At 41.9% G+C, this 24,481-nt stretch overlaps 1 protein-coding gene across 2 annotated transcripts in view; it reads right to left on the reverse strand.

Annotated features, from left to right (window-relative positions):
- Positions 1 to 3,605: 3,605 nt before the first annotated feature.
- GCLC (glutamate-cysteine ligase catalytic subunit) overlaps positions 3,606 to 24,481 on the reverse strand; it is a 46,885-nt gene continuing 26,009 nt past the window's right edge. For both annotated transcript variants that reach the window (XM_004771855.3, XM_045071022.1), the window contains exons 4-16: positions 23,017 to 23,130; positions 21,377 to 21,435; positions 21,134 to 21,267; positions 17,187 to 17,261; positions 16,621 to 16,737; positions 15,439 to 15,577; positions 14,902 to 15,014; positions 14,330 to 14,422; positions 13,935 to 14,039; positions 7,008 to 7,089; positions 6,819 to 6,922; positions 6,622 to 6,742; positions 3,606 to 5,192 (exon numbers count right to left, since the gene is read on the reverse strand). In XM_004771855.3, the coding sequence (XP_004771912.1) occupies positions 4,981 to 5,192; positions 6,622 to 6,742; positions 6,819 to 6,922; positions 7,008 to 7,089; positions 13,935 to 14,039; positions 14,330 to 14,422; positions 14,902 to 15,014; positions 15,439 to 15,577; positions 16,621 to 16,737; positions 17,187 to 17,261; positions 21,134 to 21,267; positions 21,377 to 21,435; positions 23,017 to 23,130 (1,468 nt within the window). In that variant the 3' untranslated portion in view covers positions 3,606 to 4,980. The remainder of the gene's footprint in view (positions 5,193 to 6,621; positions 6,743 to 6,818; positions 6,923 to 7,007; positions 7,090 to 13,934; positions 14,040 to 14,329; positions 14,423 to 14,901; positions 15,015 to 15,438; positions 15,578 to 16,620; positions 16,738 to 17,186; positions 17,262 to 21,133; positions 21,268 to 21,376; positions 21,436 to 23,016; positions 23,131 to 24,481) is intronic.

Below are 24,481 nucleotides of genomic sequence, written 5' to 3' on the forward strand. Positions count from 1 at the left end.
CTCCCCGCTGAGCAGAGAGCCCATTGTGGGGCTCGATCCCAGAACCCTGAGACCATGACCTGCGCCAAAGGCAGAGGCTTTAACCCACTGAGCTACTCAGGTGCCCCCAAGTTCTGATTCTTTTTAAAAATACTTCCTATCTCTTGTTGACATTCTGAACTCATCCACTCTTCTCTTTAGTCTAGCGAGCATATTTATGATTACTTTGAACTTATCAACTAGATTGGTTATGTTTTATTTACTTCTTTTTCTGAGACTTTTGTCTTGTTCTTTATTTGGAGCATATTCCGGTCTCATTTTGCTTGACTTCTTGTGTTTCTGTGAATTAGGTGGAATAGTTACTTCTAAACTTGAAGAAATGGTCTTGTGCCTGGTTGTCTCCTATGTAGTTGTGTGTGCTTGGTGACTTTGGCTGCTGGAGGTGTGGATAGTGGGAATGGTGGCGGGCATATGAGTAGGGGGTCCCAGGACATTCTATTTTGGTGGTATGGCCAGAGCTGGTGTGGGCACAGGCTGGGAAGTTTCAGGACTCTCTGTACACAGTGTCCCCAATAGCATAGCTGAAGTGGGTGCAAGCTGGGGTATCTCCAGGAGTTCCTCTCAGGAGGCATCTTGGCAAGTGGCTGGAGCCCAGGCAGGGTATAGGCTGGAGGGATCCCAGAGCACTCCACACAGCAGGTGCCCTGGCAGGGTGGCTGGAGGCAAAGTGAGTGCAGGTTAGGTGCACTGGCAAGTTATGGGGAGCTGAGGTGGTATGGACCTGGAATGTTTTAGGATGCCTTGTGCCCACATCACCTTGGTGAGATGGCTAGTGCTGTGTTCTCCGGTAGTGTCCTGATGTGTGCCACCCTGGGGGCCACTTTGGTGGAAGGGCCGGATCTAGTATGGGCTAGGGGCTGGGGCTCTGAGGTGGTGGACTGGCGAGGATGCCTGTCCTGCTCCCATCCATGCTACTGAGGCGGAAGGGGAATGTAAACCATGGTGCTCACCAGTCCCTCCAACCGAGAGAGAGTTCCAGCAGCACCTCCCACCCCGCCCCCACCCACCACCCAGCATTTGGCAGTTTCTAGTTCTGCAGCCTTCCTATTTGCAGTTTCTCTTATAAACTGCAGCTTTTCTGTGCCCCAGAACACCCAGGGCTGCTGGGGGCTAGGGTCCCGGGGCTCACTGAGGCAGCAGGCCAGCTCGGGCACCTGGAACCCTACTCCTATCCACACTATCAAGGTGGAGGAGTAAACTGTGCTACTCACCAGCCTCACTCACCCAGAGAGAGAGAATTCCAGCAGCTCCCCTGCCATTTGGCAGGATTCTATGGCTGATTCGTTTATATTCTAGTTCCCTTTTCAGACCATGACTTCTTTTCTTCCCTAGGGAAGACGACCCGGTCCCTCAGTACTGTCCGTTCCCACCGCAGTTTGCAGCAGCAGGGGTGGGGTTCCTTTATTACTCTGTCTCCGTCACTCTTGTTGTTCTCCATGGGGCCTCCCTAGCTTTTGTGGTGCCGCTGCTCAGTGAGCCCCCAGGTCTCTAGGGAGGTAATGCTCTCTGAAGAAGTGTTGATTTGGTGTGCTCCTGGAGTAGGTGAGTGCAGGGTCTTCCATCACCATGCTGTCTTTGACCAGAAACTGTCTCGTCTTTGATTCGAGTTACTTGTTGTATCTAGCACAAAATAGTAGTCTAGTTTCCCACTTTTCTATGTGGCTGTCCATTATTCCCAGTACCATTTACTGAAGAGACTGTCCTTTCCTCATTGTGTATTCTTGGCTCTTTGGTCATAAAGTAACCATATATGAGGATATTCCTGGGCTAGTCTGTTCCATTAATCTGTTTTTATGCCAATACCATACCGTTTGGATAACCACAGCTTTGTCATATAGTTTGCAATCAGAACAGAGCTGGATACATCATTGCCCTTTCATAATCCATCTTCCACACTCAGTTTTATAATGTTTCGTATTATAGAACATTAAGAGTGGATGGAGCTTTAGGCATTATCCAGCTAGTTTCAGCTTCCACTTACAACAAAAACATGAATAGTCCAAAGGGTGTATTTCTCCCAGCCAACGCTGCCTTCCCACGTCTCTGCCTTTCCAACTCAGACCTCATCAGCTCCCCCTTTAATTCACGCTTTTCCAAGTATCTCTTGGCCTGTAGGTTCAGTAATGTTTACAAGGAGTGTTAAACATTTATATAAAATCATAATGGAAGAGAGCAGCTGGTAGTACTCAAACAGCTTATACTCAAGGAAGTCTTAAAATAAATGAAAAGCTTATCACAGCAGCACCTATAAAAAACCTTGCAATTAAGCAGGCTATTTATAGCTTTGAAAGGGCCCCTTACCTAAGCCCACACCACATCCTGGATTTCTACACATTTCGTGGCTCGTGTTTGCATAGGTGGTGGTTTAGAAAGAAGTGGTCAAGGCAAGGCTTTCTCCATTTTGAACAGAAAGGCTCACACAGCCTCAGAGCTGAGCCAGACAGCAGGGGCAGAGGCATTCTGGGACCAGAAGCTGACCTCTTCCTCATCCAGGACACCTGACAGGTAATAAATTAACCTTTGGGTTAAGTAACAGTCGGTTTTATTTTAAGTGAGTGTCTGAGAGTCTGGGTTCAGCTGCAACTGTTTCCACCAGGGAGAAGACCCTTTTTGCTCTTCTCAGTGCTCACAGTTCTGTTCCTAAAACCCTGAATTCTCTGTTGTGCTCAAGTGGTAAAGCTCAGGAAAGGCAATGGTCTGGTTTTCAGGCAGAGGAGGACCTGGCTACAAGACATTAGAACTGAAGTGTCATTGAGACATAAATTGCCTTGGCTCTAACAGGTACAGAGTGTGATTTAAGTCCTCATTACTCAAAGTGGCCCGCAGAGTAGCAGCCTCCGCATCTCCTGGGAGCTTCCTAGAAGTGGAGAATGCAGACCCCAAGGCCAGGCCCCCTGAACCAGAATGTGTTCTTCACTAAGATCCTAGCAGATCTCGAAGCAGATTAGTTTGACAAGTCCTGCTCTAAGATCTTTCAGATAAAGAAGAAGTCTGAGCTGAGAAAAGTGGACTGACCCTTACCTTACGTTACAAGGGGCTGGGCAAGGAGGAGAGGGATGTTGATCCAAAGACATGGGTTGGCAAGAGCTCTTGGCTGGGCTTGCTGATTCTCTCGAGCTTAGAGTGCACACAGCACCGCCCCTGCACCCACCGACTCAGCATAGCAGCAGTCTAGAGTCCAAGAAACATTCCCTGCCAGGGTTCCTTTCATCCATCCAAGCAGGTTTCTTCCCTCCCCAGTGGGGTGAACAGCTCCTAAGGAAGATGAGCCACCTGTTTGGAGACCAGGCTTCTTTCTAAAAATATCTGAGGATTGCAATGAAGAAATGTTATTGGGGGTGCCTGGGTGGCTTAGTGGGTTAGGCATCTGCTTGGCTCATGATCCCACGGTCCTGGGATTGAGTCCTGTGTCGGCTCCCTGCTCAGCGGGGAGCCTGCTTCTCCCTTTCCCACTTCCCCCTCCTTGTGCTCTCAAAAAAAATATCAAGGAGGATCTGGGCTAACTACAACAATCCCCTTCACCCTCCATTTAGCTGTGGAACTCACACATCCAAGAGCTGTCAGAATGCTAATTCCATTCTTTTATTTCCTCATACCACAAACATTTTAGTTCATCTGCCTTTTTACAACTTGATTTACACAAGCAAACTGCAAATGAAAAACAGGCATTCTTTAATCTTCCAAAATACATGTATGAAACATCGCACAAAGCCTAGTATTTATACACAAACAGGCTTAGCTGAAGCAGCTTTATCGCAGTTTGTTAAAATTAGCATTACAGTTTAAATATTTATGCCTGTAAAAGTTTGCATAATCTACTATACATAGTTATTTCAGAAGCAGTTAGGACCTAACTAATTGGGGAAAAAAAACCCTTTAACAGAAAGCACTAACAATTATGTAAACTTAATTTACAATTAAACATGTAGGGTCCTGATTCACAGAACTTAGTGCACATCATGATTCATTCATGGTTTTCACAGAGAAGGTAAGCATTATATGGAATACTCCCCAGGTAAAATCTAGAATGGTCTTTAGGAGAATGTCAGTATGTTTACAGGAAACGAGAGAAAATAACAAAACAAAGACTTAAGCAACTGCATTTGATTTGAAAATTATATATATAGCAGCGATCAGAACGAACAGGGGCCACAGGAGAAGGGCTGGTGCTATTTCTGCCATTACTTTTGGTTTGTACAAATCACCCCACTAATCACTACAGGTGAACTCAATAGTCTTTCTTCCTACAGCCTTCTCTTTAAACTTAATGCCTAAATCAGCAAATTTAAACAAAGAAATACCTTTAATAACAGCTTACAGTTCAATGCATTTTATTTAGAGGGAAAAACTTGAGGCAGGATGACCAAGCTGTTAGCTATTCCAATTACAAAAGAAACAGAGACAAGATGCCAGAAACCCAAGGTTACCCTTGAAGCATTTCAATGGATTCAATAGTGATTTTAGAGTACACAACACTGAGAAGGACTCGAAGAAAATTAACATGACCAACTTCTTTAAAGTAAAGGGATAGGTTTCAGTGAATCAGGTCCCAGGTAAAGTCTTAAAAAAAACCCAGAATTTACAGTAAACATCTTGAGCTCTGGAATGCAGGTAGAGTACAGTGAGTACATTACATCTACAAAAGTGCTTGGACAGTAGGTCTTCCAGAGTAAGAACTGAAAAATGTACAAGCCAGTTCACAATAACTTTACAATGTTATTAAAATACATTGTTAATCATAAAAATACTTTACTATGTACATGTACACTGTATAAACTCTAGATTTATCTACCGAAGGAAAGCCTCTAAATCCATCTCTGGCCGACTGGCCCCAGACAGTGCCATTCTAGAATTTGGTCTTCATCCCACACAAAGGGGCTGAGGAGTACTGCCGTTAGTTCTTCAGTAAAATAGTAATGTTTTTCTCCCTCTGCAGAAGGTCTAGGTGGAAGAGTCAGTTTTACTTCCACTATATTTTACTTTCCTAAATGCTGGTCCAAGTAACTCTGGGCATTCACATAATTCATTTGCAATCTGGTTACACTTTAAAATAAGGCTGTAGTTCATTTCGTCAGTTATGACACTGTCTTGCTTGTAGTCAGGATGGTTTGCAATAAACTCTCTCATCCACCTGGCAACTGTCATTAGTTCTCCTGGGGTTGGGGGAGAATTAAGACAACATAAGTTAACAGAAGTTTGTTTTGTTTTAAAGTAAGGTGACATTTAGTGACCAGCACAAATACAATCCTGAAGAAAAATCAGTAGGGTCTCCTGGTATACCCACATGGCAGAGGCTGGGGAAAATGTTTTCCAGGGTGTCGGAAGAATTCCTCCTGGGGAAGAAGTTTAGGTTGCAGGCAGGCAACTAGAACTTCACATCCAAGGTTCGATGTTACCCACACAGGGATGAAGACCAAATTCTGTGGGCTCTTCAGATATGGGGAGCCACTGAAGAGGTCATGTATGCAAGGACTACAGCTAACACTGAAGTGTTACACGGAAGTTGGCCAGAGAGTAGGCCCCACAAGGAGAAGTTTTTCTCTTCTGTCTATATAACTGAGCCGACTGTGGTCATCGCTTCACAATATATGTAAATCAAAAAACCCACCACGCTGTAGGCCTTACACTTGTACTGTGATGTGGGTCAGTTATCCTTCAACAAAACGGGGAAGAAATTCAACACTGGGAGCTAACTTGCGTACTAGAGCCTGGGTCCTCCCGTTTGGCTGAAGAGCTGCACCTGAGTCCAGAACTATAGGGTCTAAAGTTCCCAGAACCATCTTCCATCAAAGAGGTGGAGAAAACAAGGAATAGTAAGTAGAGTGAAGGAAAAGAGGAACCGGCAGACACACCGTTTGGAGGTGTTCTTTTGTGACTCCAGAAGGTTCATGAAAACCTCAAGGGAAACACTGATGCCATTACTCTTACAGCTGACCACTCCATTGTGCCAGACCTTGGCTAGGCACCATCATGTGATCTCAAAACGAACCAAAAAAGAGGAGTTCTGGGGTGCTTATTGGATGGAAGCAGGCTGAAGAACCAGAAGTCCTAGCCGTTGCTCCTGGAACCTAGAGTTACTTAGACCTAAAGAAAGAGCCTGTGATAATGTACCACAAACACAGCTGCCCCTAAATGACTAACAGGCAGTGTAGTTCATTGTCTAAAATGCTATTTATTTTTTTAAAAAGACTTTTAAAAATTTATTTGATAGAGAGATCACAAGTAGGCAGAGAGGCAGCTCCCCGCGGAGCAGAGAGCCCAAGGCGGGGCTTGATCCCAGCACCCGAAGATCATGGCCAGAGCTGAAGGCAGAGGTGTCAACCCATTGAGCCATCCAGGCACCCCTAAGATGCTATTTAAAGATGCATCACTGCTTTATGAACCAGTAAGAGAAAAAGAACCACTAATCAGTCAATGATTATAAGGTATATCGTACTGCAGGGACATCAAATGTGAGAAAGAATGCACTGATAAAACAGTGTACTCGAGTAGACTACTACTCAAGAAACTAAGATTGTAAGACTGTAAGGTTCTGCCTATGTTAAGACTTAAAACAAGAAAGAGAAGTAAAGGATGCCATACCAGATGCTCTCTTCTTAATTAGCTTTAGGTAGTTCAGAATACTGCATCTGGTGTCCACATCCACTTCCATGTTTTCAAGGTAAGAGTTCAGAATCGGGATCAGCCCGGGAAACACACCTTCCTGTGAGAAGCAGGACACATCATTAGTGCTCCGGCCATGGGCACAGGCGGCGAGGTGAGCAGAGCAGGGCCCCTACCTTCCCATTGATGATGGTGTCTATGCTCATCAGGGCGTACTCCTCAAGCGCCTGCTCCGTGCTGTGCTGGGCCTTGCCGTAGCCGTCCACCATGGTGTTGCCACCTGCCGGAGGACAGGACACAGGTGCTTGAGCAGCCTGCTGGAGCCTCAAGTAAGTGACCCCTAGGAATCTAAGAGAATGTAATACCTTTGCAAATATCTTTCCTGAAATAAAACATTCCCCGCAAGACAGCGTCTCGTTTCTGTGCAACTTTCATGTTTTCGTCAACCTAAGGGAGAAAAATAATCATGGCTATGTCAGAACATTCTCGATCCACCATAGAAGTTGGGGTACCTCCCTTGCTTCTGCAATTAAGACTCCCCCCATAAGAATTCTACTTTCCCCTTCAACGCTTTCTGTTGGAAGAACAGACTTTTGACTTATGTGGGGCCCGTGTCCTCCAACCACAGGTCAGCATGTGCTTTTTTAATAACAGGGGGATTCTAAGTTTACTATAAAAAAAACAACAAAAACTTTTATTCGTACAGGCTGCCTGCAAGCCAAAGCACCTTTGTGACTGAGCCTACTAAGAAATCCGTGGAGGGCAAGGGGTCGGTTCTCCCCACACAGCACAGGGACTCATCCAAGATGCCAGGGTGACCAAAAGCGGAGAACCGAGAGAGAACTTCTGCTTCAGTGCTGTGCCCTCCCTGCCACTGGGGATTTGCTGCCTCACTGTGGTGAGCAGAGAAGAGTGGACAGGTTGTCAGATATGGAATGAGCTTAGCTCTCCAAGAACAGAGGGTCCATCAGGTAGTTCAAGCACATCAACTATAAATGAGCCCAAAAAACCTGTTTAAAAAATATATACCCAGGAGCACCTGGGTGGCTCAGATGGTTAAGCATCCGACTCTGGATCTTGGCTCAGCTCTTGATCTCAAGGTTGTGAGGAGTTCAAGCCCCACACTGGGCTCTATGGTGGCCAGGGAGCCTACTTAAAAAAGAAAAGGAAAAAATACATACTCAGCAGTAAGACTGCTGGATCATGTGGTATGCCCAGGCAGACCAGTTAAATCAGAGCCTGTGATGGTGGGTCCCACCTATCTGTATTTTTACTTTATATCGAAGCTTTGTTGACACACAATGTTATGTTAGTTTCCCATGTACAAAACAGTGATTCAACAACTGTATCCATTATGCTGTGCTTGCAACAAATGTAGCCCCCATCTGTCACCATATGCTACTGCAGTACCACTGACTATATTCCCTTTATGCTTTCTCTTTCCTCCCTGGGACTTAGTCATTGATACCTGGCAGCCTATACAATCTGTTGCCCTTCCCTGTTTTGCTCACTTCCCCATCCCCCCATTCCCTGCAACCATCAGTTTGTTCTCTGTATTTAAGGGTCTAATTCTGTTTTTTATTTTGATTTTTATAGATTCTACATAGAAGGAATCCCAAGGAATTTGTCTTTCTCAGACTTAGAATAATACTCTTTAGGTCCATCCATACTGTCACAAATAGCAAGATCTCATTCTTTTTTATGGCTGAGTACTATTCCATTATATATAGAACCACAACTATTTTTCTCATGTATTGATGGGACTATTGGATTGCTTCCTATGTCTTGGCTATTGTAAATAATGCTGCAATAAATATAACAGAAGTGTAGATATTTTTGAATTAATTTTTTCATTTTCTCTGGGTAATTATCCAGTAGTAGAATTACTAAATTATCAGTCTCATTTTTTTGCATGTAGCTGTCCAGTTTTCCCAGCACCATTTATTGAAAAGACTTTTCCCCATTGTATATTCTTGCCTCCTTTGTCCCAAGCTGACCACATTAAGAGTAGGTTTATTTTGGGGCTATTCTGTTCCATATAGACCTATGTGTCTATTTCTGAGTCAGTACCTTACTGTTTTAATTACAATAGCTTTGTACTAGATCTTGAAATCTGGGATTGTAATACCTCCAGCTTTGTTCTTTCTCAAGATTGCTTTGGCTACTTGGGGGAGGTGGTGGTTGTTGTTCCCAACAAATTTTAGGATTGTTCTAGTTATATGAAAAATACTACTGGTGTTTTGATAGGCATTGTGCTGAATCTGCAGGTTGCTTTGAGTAGTGGGGACATTTTAACAGTATTCTTCCAATCCAAAAGCATGGTATATCTTTCCATTTGTTAGTTTCATTTTCAATTACTTCCATCCATGTTTTATAGTTTTCAGAGTAGAGGTTTTTACTGCTTGGTTAAGTTTATTCCTAGGTATTTTATTCTGTTTGGCTTAATTGTATATAATATTGTTTTCTTTCTGCTTTACTATATATATGTAAATGCAAAAGAGTACTGTCAATTTTATATCCTGCAGCTTTACCGAATTCATTTATTACTTCAAATAGTTTTGGGTTTTTTTTTTTTGGTGTAGTTTTTAGAATTTTCTATATCATATGTCATCTGCAAATAATGAGTTTTACTTATTCCTTACCAATTTGGATGCTTTTTATTTCTTTTTCTTGTCTGATTGCTGTGACTAAGATGACTTTCAGGACCATGTTGAACAAACCTGGTAAGAGTGAATATCCTTGTATTGTTCCTGATCTTAGAGGAAAAGCTCTGTTTTTCACCATTGAGTATGATGTTAGCTGTGGGTTTTTCATATATGACCTTTATTAAGTTGAAGTATGTTCCCTCTAAACCCACTGCGGTGGGAGTAATCCTGAACGGATGTTGAATTTTGCCAATGCTTTTTGTGTGTGTGTGCATCCACTCAAAAGATTTTTATCCTTTACTCTGTTAATCTGGTGTAGCACACTGACTGAGACTTACAAATACTGAACCATCCTGACATCCCCAGAATAAATCTCACTTGATCATGGGGAATGATCCTTTTAACATGTTGCTGAATATGATTTGCTTATATATGTTAAGGATTTTGCATCCATGTTCATGAAAGATATTCACTTATGCAGTCTTCATCTGGTTTTGGTAATAGGTAATGCTGGCCTCAGAATGGATTTGAAAGCTCCTTTTCCTCTTCTATTTTTTTTTTTTAATTTTATTTTATTTTTTGCAAAGGTATAAGGGAAATCGATATTAACTCTTCTTTAAATGTTTGGTAGAATTCACCTGTAAATCCCATCTGGTCTGGACTTTTGAGTTTTTGAATCATCAATTCCTCTTCATTACTAATATTGGGTGTCCTCCACCAGATTTTCTATTTCTTCTGGATTCAGTTTTGGAAGATTCTATTTTTAAGAATTTACCCATTTCTTGTTTGTCCAATTTGTTGGCATACAACTTTAGTAGTCTCATAATCCTTTTTCTGTGGTGTCAACTATTACACTTCCCTATCATTTCTGATTTTACCTGTGTCCATTTTTATTTGAGAAATCTAAAGATATTTCAGTTTCATTGATTTTTCTGAAATTTTTTAGTGTCTATTTCACTTATTTCTGTTCTGAGCTGAATTACCTTCCTCCTACTTACTTTGGGGTTTGTTCTCCTTTCTCTAGTCCCTTTAGGCATAAGGCTCATTGGAATTTTTATTTCTTGTCATAGGTTTGTATCACTGCAAATTTCCCTCTCTAAGCTATTTTTTTACTCTCCCAATTTGGAGCATTGTGTGTTTATTTTCATTTGTCTCCATGTATAAAAAACTCCTCTTGATTGTAATTTCTATAATTTTCCAGTGACTTTTTAAGACCCTTAAAGAGACCTTTTACACTTTTTAGTCTTTTATTTCCCATAATGAAATCTTAGGAGATCTTAACCCCTATAAGATAAAGGGTCATGTTGAACTAGGATGGATGGTGCCAAGTTTTTGATTACTGAGCCTGTCTCCCATACTTAAATTCTATTGTTATGGGTTTTGTTTTGTTTTGTTTTTTTAAAGACACATGACCTCCTGAATAATCTAGACACTTCTAGGAACATATCCAAATAACAGCCTAAAATTCCATCATGGTTATGGACAGGTTTTCATTTCTAATATTTTTTTCTTACTCTTGACAAAAGTTTATAAAGATCATTTTTTTAACTTTTGCTTTTATAAGTTTCTCTTTAGAAATATACTTTACTACTGCATTTCAGATTCTCAGTTTGACTGCTAGCTAAGGTTTACTTTAAATCTCTGAAGTACTTAAAGCTATGGTTTTCCCTTTAGAGACTAGCTTTACCAGCATAACAGTTTTGAGTTCACTTAAAACCTATGAAGAAAGCAATTTTAAACTTCCAACTTAAGTTAAATTTCTCTTTAACATCTTTTTGTTGAATTTTAGTGAGAATGCATCTTGAATGGTGTTTACTCTTGTGAGGAAGATTTTCCTTAATTTTTGTAAAATCTTCCTCAGGGCACTTGGAAAAACATGTGCTGTGGTAGGAGACTTGTGATAAGAACCATATAACCCAGCTAATAAACTGTGCCTTTTAATTCCCCAACAGCCTTTCTCCTCCTTTGGTTATATGGCCTGTTAGCTACTGAGTACAGGCAAGGCACTCTTAAGTGACTTACCTCCATGAATCCCCCATGTTCTTACAATAGCTCAATTATCCCCAATTCTACACATGCAAACCAAGGCACTGGGATGCTAAAAACCTTGTTCAGGTTAAAAAGCCTTTGAGGAATGCAGGTGATTTATGAATTTACTGCTCACCATGCAGCCCTGTCAGAGCCACCACACTAGAGTGCCTTTAATTTGCTCCTGCTACGCTTTAAGGTACAAAACAAAAATCACAGGTCTACTACTCTGGAAGAATACAGAAAACTGCTTTCTCTGTTTAATATTTTATTCTCACACTTCTGTTATCAGTTGGTCATTTCTGCTATCTCTTCAAAAGGTCATTATCCAGTTGTTTTTCCATAGTTGTCCTTGTTTTAGGGAAGCAAACTTCTACACCATTATGTTGCTCTTCTAGATCATCTGTTTTAGCTTTTTAACAGGATAGTTTAGTCTGTTCAAATTTGTTTTCATCTTAAATTTTCACCATTTTACGTTCTCTGGGCTATATCATCATACCACTCCCTTGCCCTACCCCGACCTTTTGTGGCACTGGAAAGGCTCTCTTTGTTCTTTTCCCACTCCTTTAACCTAGCAGGTTAGAAGCAAAATCTCTTATTTCTATACTGTACCATAAATCTCCTTCAACTATCCCCCTAGTAGGTAAGAGTTCTGACATAATCTATTACGTTTTGATAGGATCACCTGGAATTTCAAGTTTTGGAAGATATTCTGTTTTCTTTACCCCTCAGGATTCTGTAGACTTTTCTCCAGCTCATAGTATTTAATGTTGGAGAGGAGAATTCATTTTTTTTCCTCTTGGAGCTATCTGAATTTTCTCTCCCATTCAAATGGTTGATTTTTCTCTTTAGGATTCAGAAATTCCTAGATCTGGGTTCTTTCAGTATTTCTCTCTCATTCTTGATGGACTCTCACTCTGGAAAAATTCTATTTCTCAGATTACTAGATCTCATTTTTTATATAGACCATTCTCTTTTGATTATAAACATCAAATTTTCCAGAGGAACTCTCTGTTTCAGTTTTTCCATGATTTCCCATTTCCTTCTCATCCTGCTGAGATAAATCTCAATTTGGTCTCTAAATTATTAACTTGGATCTTTAATAATAACATCAGCTCTACTGGTAAAAATAGTTTTAAAAGTGTAGCTTTGGGGCGCCTGGGTGGCTCAGGCGGTTAAAGCCTCTGCCTTCAGCTCAGGTCATGATCCCAGGGTCCTGGGATGGAGCCCCGCATCGGGCTCTCTGCTCAGCAGGGAGCCTGCTTCTCCCCCCACCCTTCAACTGCCTCTCTGCCTACTTGTGATCTCTGTCAAATAAATAAATAAAATCTTAAAAAAAAGAAAAAAGTGTAGCTTTTCCTAAGAAGTCTTCTCCAAATGCTCTCCTGTTCATAGTGCTTGTTTATTTTGTGATCTTTGCATAGAATATTTTCCAAGGGCACTAATTAGAAATTCTTTAGGAGTTCTTTCAAGTTGCTTGAATTAACTATATTTCACCGAGGGGAATGCATTCTGTAAGCCCAGCTAGCCCTTAAGGCTATTAAAAGTTATCCACTTTCTGCTGGTTTTCAGACATCTATTCAAATCTGTTAACAAAGGCGTAGATGGGGAACTTCCCGGGACTCTTCCTTACAGGGCCTGATCTCACTAGCAGGTATACCCATCTGGGTAAATGGTCCACAGAATCCTATGGGTTATTATTATTGTTTTTTTTCCTATGGGTTACTTTTGGCCAGGGTGTTAAGAGCAGGCAGAGACAGGCTGACAGCCAGACTTCCCTCAGGGTGTGCCGGTAGGACAGGTACAGGCTAGAGATCCCCCTCAGGGAGATATTAGGGAGTGAGGAAGGGTGGATGCTGAGCTAGGCATTTCTTTTCTTCCTTCTGTGCTTGCTCTGTCAGGGCTGCTCTATTTCTCCCTTCTTTGACACTAAATCCTCAGCAGACCCCTCACTCAGCCCAACAACCTTTTCCAGCCACTTGCTATGCCCAGAGACCCACTGGGCCCGGAACCGAAGGTCTCCAGGTTAGTTAGTTGCTGCCTCACAATCTGCAATTATTCCAGAGCTCCTCTGGGAACTCTCTCTTCCAGAGAGTTCCTTTTCTGGTTGTTACTGGGCTGGAGCGGATGAACTATTAGTTGTTTTTCTGAAAGTCCAATCTACCTTCTCCAGAAACATCTCCAGTTCAGCTCCACTGAGGTGACCCTTCCCACATCCCCCGCAGTTACATTTGCGCCTCTCCTCTTTTCTTTTAATACAGTTACCAAAACGGCATTTGGGGGAGGATGTGGATTGAACCTGAATTGAAAGCCATCAACCTGAATTGCAAGCCTCTATAAATAAAGTAGTTATTCAAAAGCAACCCTAAAACTCTTTCAAACAGGCTAAGAAGCTACTGTTAGCACTTTGTTTTCCAGGAATCTCTACTAACGCAGTACTAAAATCTACAGCATAAGCTTTGGCTTAAGAGGAAAAAGAATAGGGTGGAGAAGAAGCATTTTATTCTAAATGGTGAAAATTCTCCATCAGGTCAGATCTAAAATAAATATTACACATAAATAAGCAACAGATAATCTACAGATACCCAAACCCATTGCTATACTGAAACACATTCTTACCTTTGATAGTGGAATGAGAAAATCCAGTTTGTATGAAAGGATCACTCTGGTAAGCAGCACCACAAACACCACATATGCAGAGTTCTCAAAGTCTGTTAACTGAACCTGGACAAGCAAGAGCCCAGAGAAGTTACAGACCAACCACACAAACAAGCTCTTCCCCGACAGGACCCTCCTCAGATCATGTCATTCCCAAGCCAACTCCTACTTCACCAAGAAGGCCTGGGAAGCCCTCTCTCCACAGTCTAGTCTCAGAAATCAATCCTTAGCTTTGGACCTGCTTTTATCATGCACACATATAATCTGTATCTGAAGAGCCTCTGAGAAGAGCATTAGAAGGGTAAGGGGCAGAGGATGGGCGTCACTGAATCACTTTTTGCTGACACACATCTTACCTCCATGGGTCGGAATTCTACTCTCCATCCAATATCTGAGTTTGGAGGAGGGGGCTTAAATCTCATTGTCTGCCAATTTGTAGACTGAATATTCTATAATAAAAAAGCAGAAAACCAATTTTCCACATGTCCAGGAAAATATTAAGATGGTATGATGTTTATAAAGGGAAGATTATGCACTGTTGATCCCAGATACTCTTTAATTAAAAATACAAAAAGGTACAATTTATGATTTCCTTGGTGTGTGACTTGCTAGGAAAAATGTTTAACAAAAGTTGGGTGATATGTTGGTAGCAGAGAAATCTCTGATCCTACTTTTTTTATTGCAGCATATGTGAATTTTTCACCTTTCTGCAAGCAAGAGAAAATAGTGAAAAAATGCAGAATCAGAGATACAACTAGTCAGAATCATAAAATAAGGGTACTTTAAACCACTCTAAAATTTCTTAATTCTTTACTGCACTAGACAATGAAAGGCATCAGAGATTTCTCCTACTACTAACCACTCGCAGGTATAGAAAATGGCCTCCATCTTGGTTAGTGAAGTGAAATGCATTTAAAAGAGGAGATACCTCAAAATGGTCAGATTCATTGGCATCATCCAAGTGTATTTTCTCTTCGAACAGAGTCAGTGGGTCTCTAATGAAGAGATGAGCGACATGCTGGGCCAGGAGATGATCAATGCCTGTCAAAAGAGGTCACACCAGACTCCCGTCAAAGCCTCAGGCTCCACTGTGTCTACATCCAGTAAGAAGACAGAATAGTTCAGCAAGTTTGAAGACAGGGCATCTAGAAACTTAGGAAATGGCTGGTTTTTTCAGTATCCTCATGTCACCCAGGGTTTTATCCTACAGCCCCTGAGGAAGTGTCACAGGTTTATCTGCTGGTGGGGCACTGGTGTAGACTTAGATACAGACTTCCCAAGTAAGTCAAGAAGATCTCACAAGTATTTGGAACTTGAAACTTCAGGAACAAGCAGTCTCATAAGAAAAGTTACGAGACTTCACAATAAAAATAGAAACCAGACCAGAAATCAGCAAAAAGTTCTCAATAGCTTTGAAGAACTAAAGGTGCACAATCCAATACAGAGAAAAGGAGGGGCTGCTCACCTTCCTGCAGCAGCTGCTCATAGATTTCTTTATCTATTGTCAAGTCGATGTCATTGTATTTCTCCCCACACTCAGATAAGTAGCTGTCTATCGAATCATATCGGGACTTACTGATCCTATAGTTATTGTTCTTCAGTGGCTAAAATTGAAAAAAATATGAATGAATGCCATATAAAACACTCTGGAAATAAATTAATGCCCCAAATAGTTCTATTTAAATGCTTTTATGTTTTATATGTAATAATTATATATAACCATCCAAACTTAAGATCCTGCAAAGAAGTTAATCCTAAGAAATTATTAGGGAAAATTATGAAATGTGGAAGTAACTGAAGTAGCTGTTCTCTGATAGGATTTAAGTATACTTTTTTTTTTTTAAAGTAGATTGCCTTCATTCTTACTAAGCTAGCAAAATATATGCCAAGGTTGAAAGTCAAGCTATTAGCACAAAAGTTATTAAAACCATTTCTCCTTTACAGTTTTCTTCTGCTCAGGCAACATGTTCAGCAATTCCTGAGCACTCACACCAAGACCTGAGCAGCGGTGCAGGCCTGGCTGGGAACGTCAAAGGCACTTGAAAGGGCTCATTTAAAACCCCTGTTCAGGTCTCAGTTCTGGAGATCCTTGTTTATTAGATCTAAATGAGCCTGGGTGTCTATTATAAAGATCTCCATAGGTAGTCTTGATGCACACTCCAGGTTGGAGAAGTGCACAGTCACAATTCAACATGCAAACAAGAGGCACCAACTTCCCCTTATTAGGCATACCTAACCCTTTACATGGGGCAAAATAATCTTCGACCCCAGATTCAACAGCAGAAAGCTCATATACAAAGCACTCACGTAGTGCCAAAAAGCCTTTTGGTAACAAGAGCCCATCAGCACTTAGTTTGAAAATGTAGGGAAAAAAATCATCACTAAGTTTCAGAAGAAAATGAAACAAATACAGATTTCAGCAAGTCATGAAAACTTCTTGTCCAACCAAATCATGTTTCCCATATACTCACCCCAAAACAAACACTATGACCTCAAATCAAGTTCAAACCTATGAATTTCTTCCCACATGTGACTAGCCCATTCAAGATAACAATTTAAGGGAGACTTCAACATTGTAAGTAGTGACAATAACCCCATTTTACCTGCTTGACTTTTAAAAAAGACTATTAAGGAAAATCACTCCCACCTCCAGTCCTCTCTCCTCCCGAGTTCTGTCATCCACAGATGCAGAAATCACTCCCCAGCGACAATCGATGTCTGACACATAGCCTCGGTAAAAAGGAGATGCCGCACTCAAAGCCATCTAAAAACAAACAAGAGTCAGCACCTGCAGGTTCGAAGTGTCACTTACATGCTGAGAAAAGCACCATGCAGTTATCTCCAGTCTAGAGGAATCCGTTGAGGTGAGCCCTATGGAGTTCTACTCCTTTGTGCCTGCATTTTCATAGCGAAAGACATCAGAAGGGACTCAAATCCTTGGATGGGATTAATTTAAATCACCCCTCTGTCACACTAATGTGAAGGATGGGAGAGGGGAAATGGCTACACTCAAACTTGACACTAACACAGGTGTCTTGCCAGCAATAGTAAACTTCTACAGCTGAGAGTCTTAGTCCATTAGCTCTAAATGCATGCTATTTATGTCCATTTCTGAATAAAGTCTGAACTGGACTTAAATGGCAGAGTAAGCGAATGTTGCACAAGCACTCTCTCTACAAGGAAGTCTTTAAATAAGATGTCGTTTCTACTTACAACAATTGGACAGATAGTGGCCAACTGATCATAAAGGTATCTGGCCTCCGATATGCTGCAGGCTTGGAACGTTACCTGTTTAAGAATTACAAGTTATTAACAACGAAAAATCAACATCTTCCCTGAGGAGTTGAGTCTGAGAAGGGGGACGGCCGGGGAAGACAGTGGGCACGGTGTGCAGTGGTCACTCCACGGCTAACAACACTTATTAACACAGCAATTTTGTTTACATCTTGCCTTGGATGAACTTTGCCCAACAAGGGTATTTGATCACGTTCCCAACTAATACAAATAACCATTTCCTAAGTTAAGTAAGATTAAAATGGTAGGAGCGGAAAGGAAGACACTAGGTAAATGTCAAGTTTTGAAAGGCATCCCCTCTTCTGCTGGCTTGTTTCCTTCACCAGCATCGCAGGCACTTCAGGGAGCTCAAGGGCTAGAGAAATTTTGGCACAAAAGAATAGAGATGCTCATGATGGATTCCCAAGCTCACTGGTGGCAAGTACAAGGACTAGCCTGGGACAGAGTGAGACTGGAGGAAGGGAGAGCAGTTAAAATACTGCAGCTGACAAGGACGTGACCCAGGAGGGATGCAGGAGGCACACCAGAGTCCAAGCAGCAGCCGCTGGGGGCAGGAGGTAGGGTATAGAGAATGAAGGTATGACTTGGGTTTTGGCTTGATGTTCCTGGAATAGCCAGTGAGCAGAGGCACCAAGACACGAGGGGCATATGAAGGAAAGAAGCACATAAAGCAGCCCTTTATTTAAGTGGCTAGGTCTCCAGGACTGATGCCCATCTGAGTTGGAGAAGTATTTAGGGAGTAGGCTCAGATAACATTCTGATGATGGGCAAGATCACCCAGGAAGCCTGCAGAAGAGGGATAAGTAGAACATTTCAGACTTAGGCAGAGAAAAATAAAAAATCCTACTGTTCATTAGTACAAAATGTTCTAGAAACAAGTACCCAAAAGAAGCCAAAAAAATCCTGCCTGCCTTGCGGTGGGGAGCAGTAGAAGGGACAAAGAACACAAATTGTGCTTGTGTTAGTATACCTATATTAACGACAAATGGGGTACACAGTTTTCCTGTCCTCTGTGGTTATTTAATAATGGTATTTTGAATTTAGTGTTGGTGCAGGAAATAATTTAAGGGCTTAATCCTTGAAGGAGCAGCAAAGTGAATATGTTTATTATTATAAGCCCAACCTGTTATTTCCCATAGTTTTAGCCAGGTCTCAATTTTGCTTTTTTAACAATGAACTTGTGTTAGGAGACTTGCCGTCTACCTGGAGAATTATATTCATGTCAGTGTGGTAACTAAATACAGAAAACTGTTTAGATAACTTGCTATAATTTCTGTTAATGATTCAATGCTGTATTTTAATTAGTGTGTACTGGCAATTAACCAGCCATTACAAATTAATACAACATAGAGAATAGCTGTGTCTTAGACCTCAAGGAGTAAGAGTACCAAAGGTTAAAATAAGTGTCGGCAATTAGGTCACTCTTCACCAAAACAAGGGAAGTTTCTGCAAAGAGGTGGGAACTCAGAAATCAGCTTGTGCAAGGCTAAGGATAAAATGGCAAGTGAGGAAATGGGAGACAGTAAGCCAAGTATTTACAAACTTCTCTGCTGGGACAGACTGGCTTCTCTTAGATGACCTAGTATATACCAGGCAATTCACAGGCAAATCAGTATGCTTCAGAAAATTTGCACCTGGAATTCCGGTTAAGTTACAACAGTGAAGTGACTTAGTTATTCTAGATATACTAAGTAAATGGCCGCAGCACTCAAGAGCTAATGTATCTATCTCCAAATCAAACAGAACATGACTGTGATTAATGGCCTGGGGCAGGGGGAGTAAAAGAGTCTTTAGTCCTTAAAGTATGAACAGTTTTGGCTTCTGGTGTCCTTTTAAAGTATCACATAAAAGGAGAAGCAGTGTCACTAGGAAACAGAGGGCAAAAAAGAGGAAGTAAGAAAAATAGATGTTAGAAACCTAAATGTCTAAAATTTACCTAGAACCCATTCTTGAAGCCACCCGGTTTTCTTAGAGGTTCCTGGAAAAACCTATTACAACGTGCATGAACTTAAATGATTCTTGAAAACTCCCCAAGAGTCAAGCATCTGAGTGTGGCTATGTGACTTTTGTTTTGTACAGTTAAGTCTTCCATTAAACTTAAAATATTCAAACATTTTCTGCTTTAACAAGCAGTTTCTAGTTTTCCACTTGAAGACACAAAGCAGGGTGTTTTCTGAGGCAATGTGTGGAATTCATCTCATTTCCCAAACACTTTATGTGATTCACGCTAATAATTTAAGTTGAGTCTTCAAAGTGGGGTCTTGGATGTTCAATCAAGAAGAAAACTTCATCCTTAAACCCATGACAATATGTAAACTTGGATGGAAAATTTTATCTACAAGTAAAAAGGTTAGAACACATTTATTTGAATGGTGTTTCAAGGGAAAGACCATCCCTCTGGAGAGAATTGACTGTGCTGTCCCCCGCAAGGCATGCTGGTTTAATATTAAACCAGAAAAGGCAATCAGTATCCCAACTGCGTGGATACAATTTTAAAGCCATGCTCTTTAAGTTCTAGAGCTTAATGGTTCTCTTTAAAAACATTTATAATTAAGATAGAAGAGCAGATACATGGGTAAAAAAAGTCAAAAGGTCTTTTTTTATGAAATGTAACCCTCTGTAAGGAAACTTACTGGCCTATGTTTGGAAGACCACACACTTTATACTACCTATGTAAGTCAGGGAAATTGGGAAAAAAAAATTATGGTTATGTAAACACATTCAGCATGGAGAAATCTGACTCTGGCATTCAATTTTCATTTTAAAGAGTTATAAAAATAAGCACATCATAGCTTTACGTGCAAGAAAGCACATGTCTACACTGCAGCTGTCTGAGATGATGGGAATGCTGAGTTTTGGGGCCTCTGGGTGGACAGCAGGCAGACCGGAAGTCCAAGAACTCACATCAGGGCCACACCACTTCAGGCCTCTAAAGATACCACTTCTAATCTTCTGAAGCAATCCGAACTGGATATACTCTCCTTGGACAATAACAAGTGGCCTTTTTATTTGAAATTGTCAATTTTCACTTTATACTTTGTGCAAGTCCTACTCCTGTTCTTATGATTTTAAGCGAAGGAAAGTTAAAACAAGCATTTCCATTGATAAAAAAACAGTGAAGTAAATATTAGCTTAGAGTAAAACCTAGAAGGGAACTTAATATAAGCCCTCCAGTGAACCAAGGAGAAAACCAAGACGGAAAGAAGTGAGGGGAGCTATCCAAATCCCAAATGAGGGACAGGTGCAGCCCGAACCCACTGCTGCCGGGTGGGTCCTGTGCCCGCCCATGCAGGCCCTCAGTGAGCTTAGGCACAGTCCCTGCCGGGGGCACCAGTCATCTGACTAGATCTGTAAGAAGCTTTAACCGAGGAAACAGAGAAAGGCTGTGCCACCTCCTATGTGACCTTGCCAGGAGCAAGGTAAACACAGGCTGCTCAGTCGTTCTTTTTCTACCACTAGATGGCCTTGACTGGATATGAACAATTACGGTCCAAACAATCCTTCTCTTGGATCACAAGGGCACTGGAGTGCATCCAGAGTTCCCTTTCAGAAACAGATCTGAATGATGTTACAAGCTCCAGGCCCAACCATCACTAGAAAGAACAGAGGCAGGGATCATGGAATAGTTCACAATGGAAGTAACAACCATTTATCTCTGTAGCAAACTGGAGATGCCATGATTTCTCCATCAGAAGGTAGCTACCAATGAATTCAGTAAACATCACTGGTTTTCAGAAAGGCACACTTAGCTTTCATTTCAACTGTTATCACAGTATAACTGAAAACATGCGTATCTATAAAGCAAACAAGTTAGTAAGTAGAAATGGATGAGGGCACTCTGCCTCTCTGTGTATTTGAAACAATACCTGAAGACAGCAATTGCCCATTCCAAATCCCATGGCATCCATGTAAATATGATCAGGCTTAGAAGCCTTGGCTGCCTCCTCATCCTCAGGAAATGTTTCTATAAACGGAGACGGTGTATTCTTGTCCTTAAATACTGTAGGATTAAATTAAACAAACGAAACACGGGACAAGGGTGAGATTCAAGGATTAAACAGCAATTCCCCAGCTGCCCTTCACACCCCACCACCCCTCTGTGGACGTACTTGGTACGTTGATGACAACCTTTTCTCCTCTTCTGTGTCGGATATTTCTTGTTAGGGTACTGAAACAGACAACCAAACATCATAAATCAGCCACCTAAGAACCAACAGGTAAAAGAATTCACTCATATGCAAGTAAACAGAAAGAAATCCTACCTCAAACGAGTGTCTGAGGCAATCCTACAGGATATCCCTGTGAATCAAGCTATTCTAAGGGAATTTTCTGTGAGAAGGCTTTGCATTAATACCACTTCCTCTGCCTCTTGATCAGGAATGCTATTCTCTTCCCTGTTCCACTCCAGACACCCCACTCCTGTAACTTCTCAAATCAAATTCAAGTGTCCGGGGTCTGCCAGTGGTCTGGGCTCACCGTGTACTTCTAACCCTCCCCGTGTTCACACTTAAGACTTCAAGCTTTAATAACTCACTTTCCCTAGGCACCTCTGGAGCCCCCATACCTTGTTACTGTCCCTCCCAATTGGCAGTATTAATACCTATTCTCTAGACCCACAGCATCTAAACCAGAAGCTACCAGGCACATTGTGGCCACTGTGCACTTGAAATGGGGCAAGTCCTACTTAAAATATGCTGTGAGAATAATATACACAACAGATTTTGAAGACTTACTACAAAATACAAAAATAAGACATTTTGCTTTATCAATAATTTAAAAATACTGATTCCATGTTGAAATAATTTTGGATAAACTGGATTAAACAACACAATAAAATTAAGTCCATCTTCTTTTTACTTTTCTCATGTGACTGTAAGAAAATTTATAACATCTCAGGCTGACACAATCGCAGCGGACAGCGGTGATGCAGACTCAGCTTGCAGACCAGCCTCTCCCACACCTGCTGGGATCTCCTCAGGCAGAAGCACCCTCTCCTTTCTCCGAGGAGGTCTCTGATGCATCTACCTTGTAGCATCCAGCATAACCTTATCTTTTCTTGCAACTGAATCTATCTTCCCTTTGGGCACACTCTAACATTTGAAGTTGGGAACTCCGCCTATAATCTGTTCCCCCAAAAGAATCTGCATGTGACAGGTGTGCAGACCTGTCAATGGAATCCACACTGACAAGATCCACGGTCCCCACCTGCAGGTCAGGAGCCTAGGTTGGGGATGATACAGGAGACTCAAGGTACAAAGCAAGATCAGACTGGTACGTGCCCTGAAGCCACTTTAAACCCAGGAATGAAATTACAATACAAGCTAGTAGAGCTTGGAATTAATAGAACACAGAAGGTAAAGAGTTGTACATATTTTGCCCTATTATGAAAGTATATTGACTGGAATGAGACTACTTAGAAAGGGGGGGGGAAAGGGGGGAATAATTAAAACTTCCCCAAATGGTGTTTACAGAACTAGGACAGAAAAATATCTGTACACTGAAGACCACAGTATCTAAGTCAGTGACTTTAAGGGAACTTGTAAGATGGGCAAGTCAGCTGTGCTCTAGGAAGCAGATCAAGCAGCCATATGTGCATATCCTGCTGGCTTCCCTGGTTTGTTACAAAAGGAGGCTGAATTCAGTCCGTGCTCCACAAGGATTCTAGGAAGGAGCACCTTACTCTCAGCCGGCAGGATTAAGAGTGAGGGACATCCATTCCGTGTCTTTTTAAAGGCAGAGCCATACTCACCTAAAGCGGGGGTGCTTGTTTATGGCTTCATCAGGAAAGAAGAGGGACTTGGAAGCTCCTCCTTCAACCGGATTGGGCTTGAACTCTGGCAGCGTGAACCCAGGACAGCCTAATCTACAACAAATTGAAGAACTAAGTAGATAGGATTTTGTTTTCAAAAGTTAATAATGTCCCGCCATCACTGCTCCTGTTAGGAACCACCCATGCCTGTCTCGCTTCCCCCCTCTAGGGGCTCTAGTCCACGAATGCTGTGTAAGTACCGTGCTTTACAAACACCCACTTGTACTCGGTCTTCCTCACTGACATCTTCTTTGATGATTGTAGCCTATTAGAGACTTTATCAGAGACCTCCATCCCCTCAGGATCTCTAGAGTGCTTCTTCACGTCCTAGCCATCTCTTCATTTAATAGCAAGAGCCAACCACACAGAAGTCCTTCAGCTAGGTCACGTCAATTGTCACAGGCTATGCGTTTTCCTTTACCAGCTTTCATCTGATTGTTTTTTGGCCTGTCTTTTGGCCCTGCACACCCCTATGGCCCCCAACCTGTTGCTAAGCTTTGTTCAAATATCAAAGGGCTCTCCTGCTTTTTGCCTCTACAGATCACCTCACGAGTCCCTCAGGATTAGGCAGTGTCTCTACAGGTGTCCCCATGTGCCCCAAGATCTCCCTGATGTCTGAAACCCAACCTAGGTCTCTTACTTGACCTAACCAAGAGCTTTAATTCCAACACAGAAAAAGGAAGCTCTGTCTTTATCCCTAAACGTAAAGCTCAAATTCCACATCCAGCTCTTCAAGTTAAGAATTTTAAGGTCATTGTTAAATGTGCTGTGAGAGAGGACAAAGAACGACAAAGTTTGTGAATGCAAAACAAGGGAGGCTCTTTCTTGTCAGGGCTTTAGATCAGTGCTAGGAAACTTTTTGGGCTTAAGAGCCAAGACTACCCAAGCCTTATGCTCAGCCCCTACCTTTTATAAAATAAAGCACCTGTTGGCTGCCCATATCCGCCTTGTGAACAACAATGGAATCTGCTGATCTTATCTGGAAACCCGCTTCCAGCTATAATGAGGGTTCCTGAGAACTCTTGCAGCTGTGGGCACTATTTACTAGGAGCCTGCAAACTTCAGGAAAGTTCGGTAAGAGCAGCAGACTTTACTCTCGGGGGTTCCAAGGCAAGCAGAACTAGGCTGAATGGAGGGAGAATGAAAATGTGTGTTGGGTGGACAAAGGCAGGCAGCACTCCAGTCCTCAGATCCTCCAGCACTGCTGTTCTCGTAGGCCGGCACCATCCCACAAACCCTTCTGCAGCCCCGGGAGGGCTTCATGTCCGCCCGGGCCATTACCAGCGGGTCCAGTACATGTGCCCAGTGAGCACGTGAACTGAGCCTAGTGTGACTGAGGAACTAAGATTTCTACTTAAGTATCATTAATTTTAATATTCTCTTGGCCATTGTTTTGGATTATAGC

The sequence above is a fragment of the Mustela putorius genome, unplaced genomic scaffold (genome assembly GCF_011764305.1).
Source record: "Mustela putorius furo isolate JIRA1106 unplaced genomic scaffold, ASM1176430v1.1 tig00003983_pilon_pilon_pilon, whole genome shotgun sequence".
In the NCBI taxonomy this organism is placed as follows: Eukaryota; Metazoa; Chordata; class Mammalia; order Carnivora; family Mustelidae; genus Mustela; species Mustela putorius.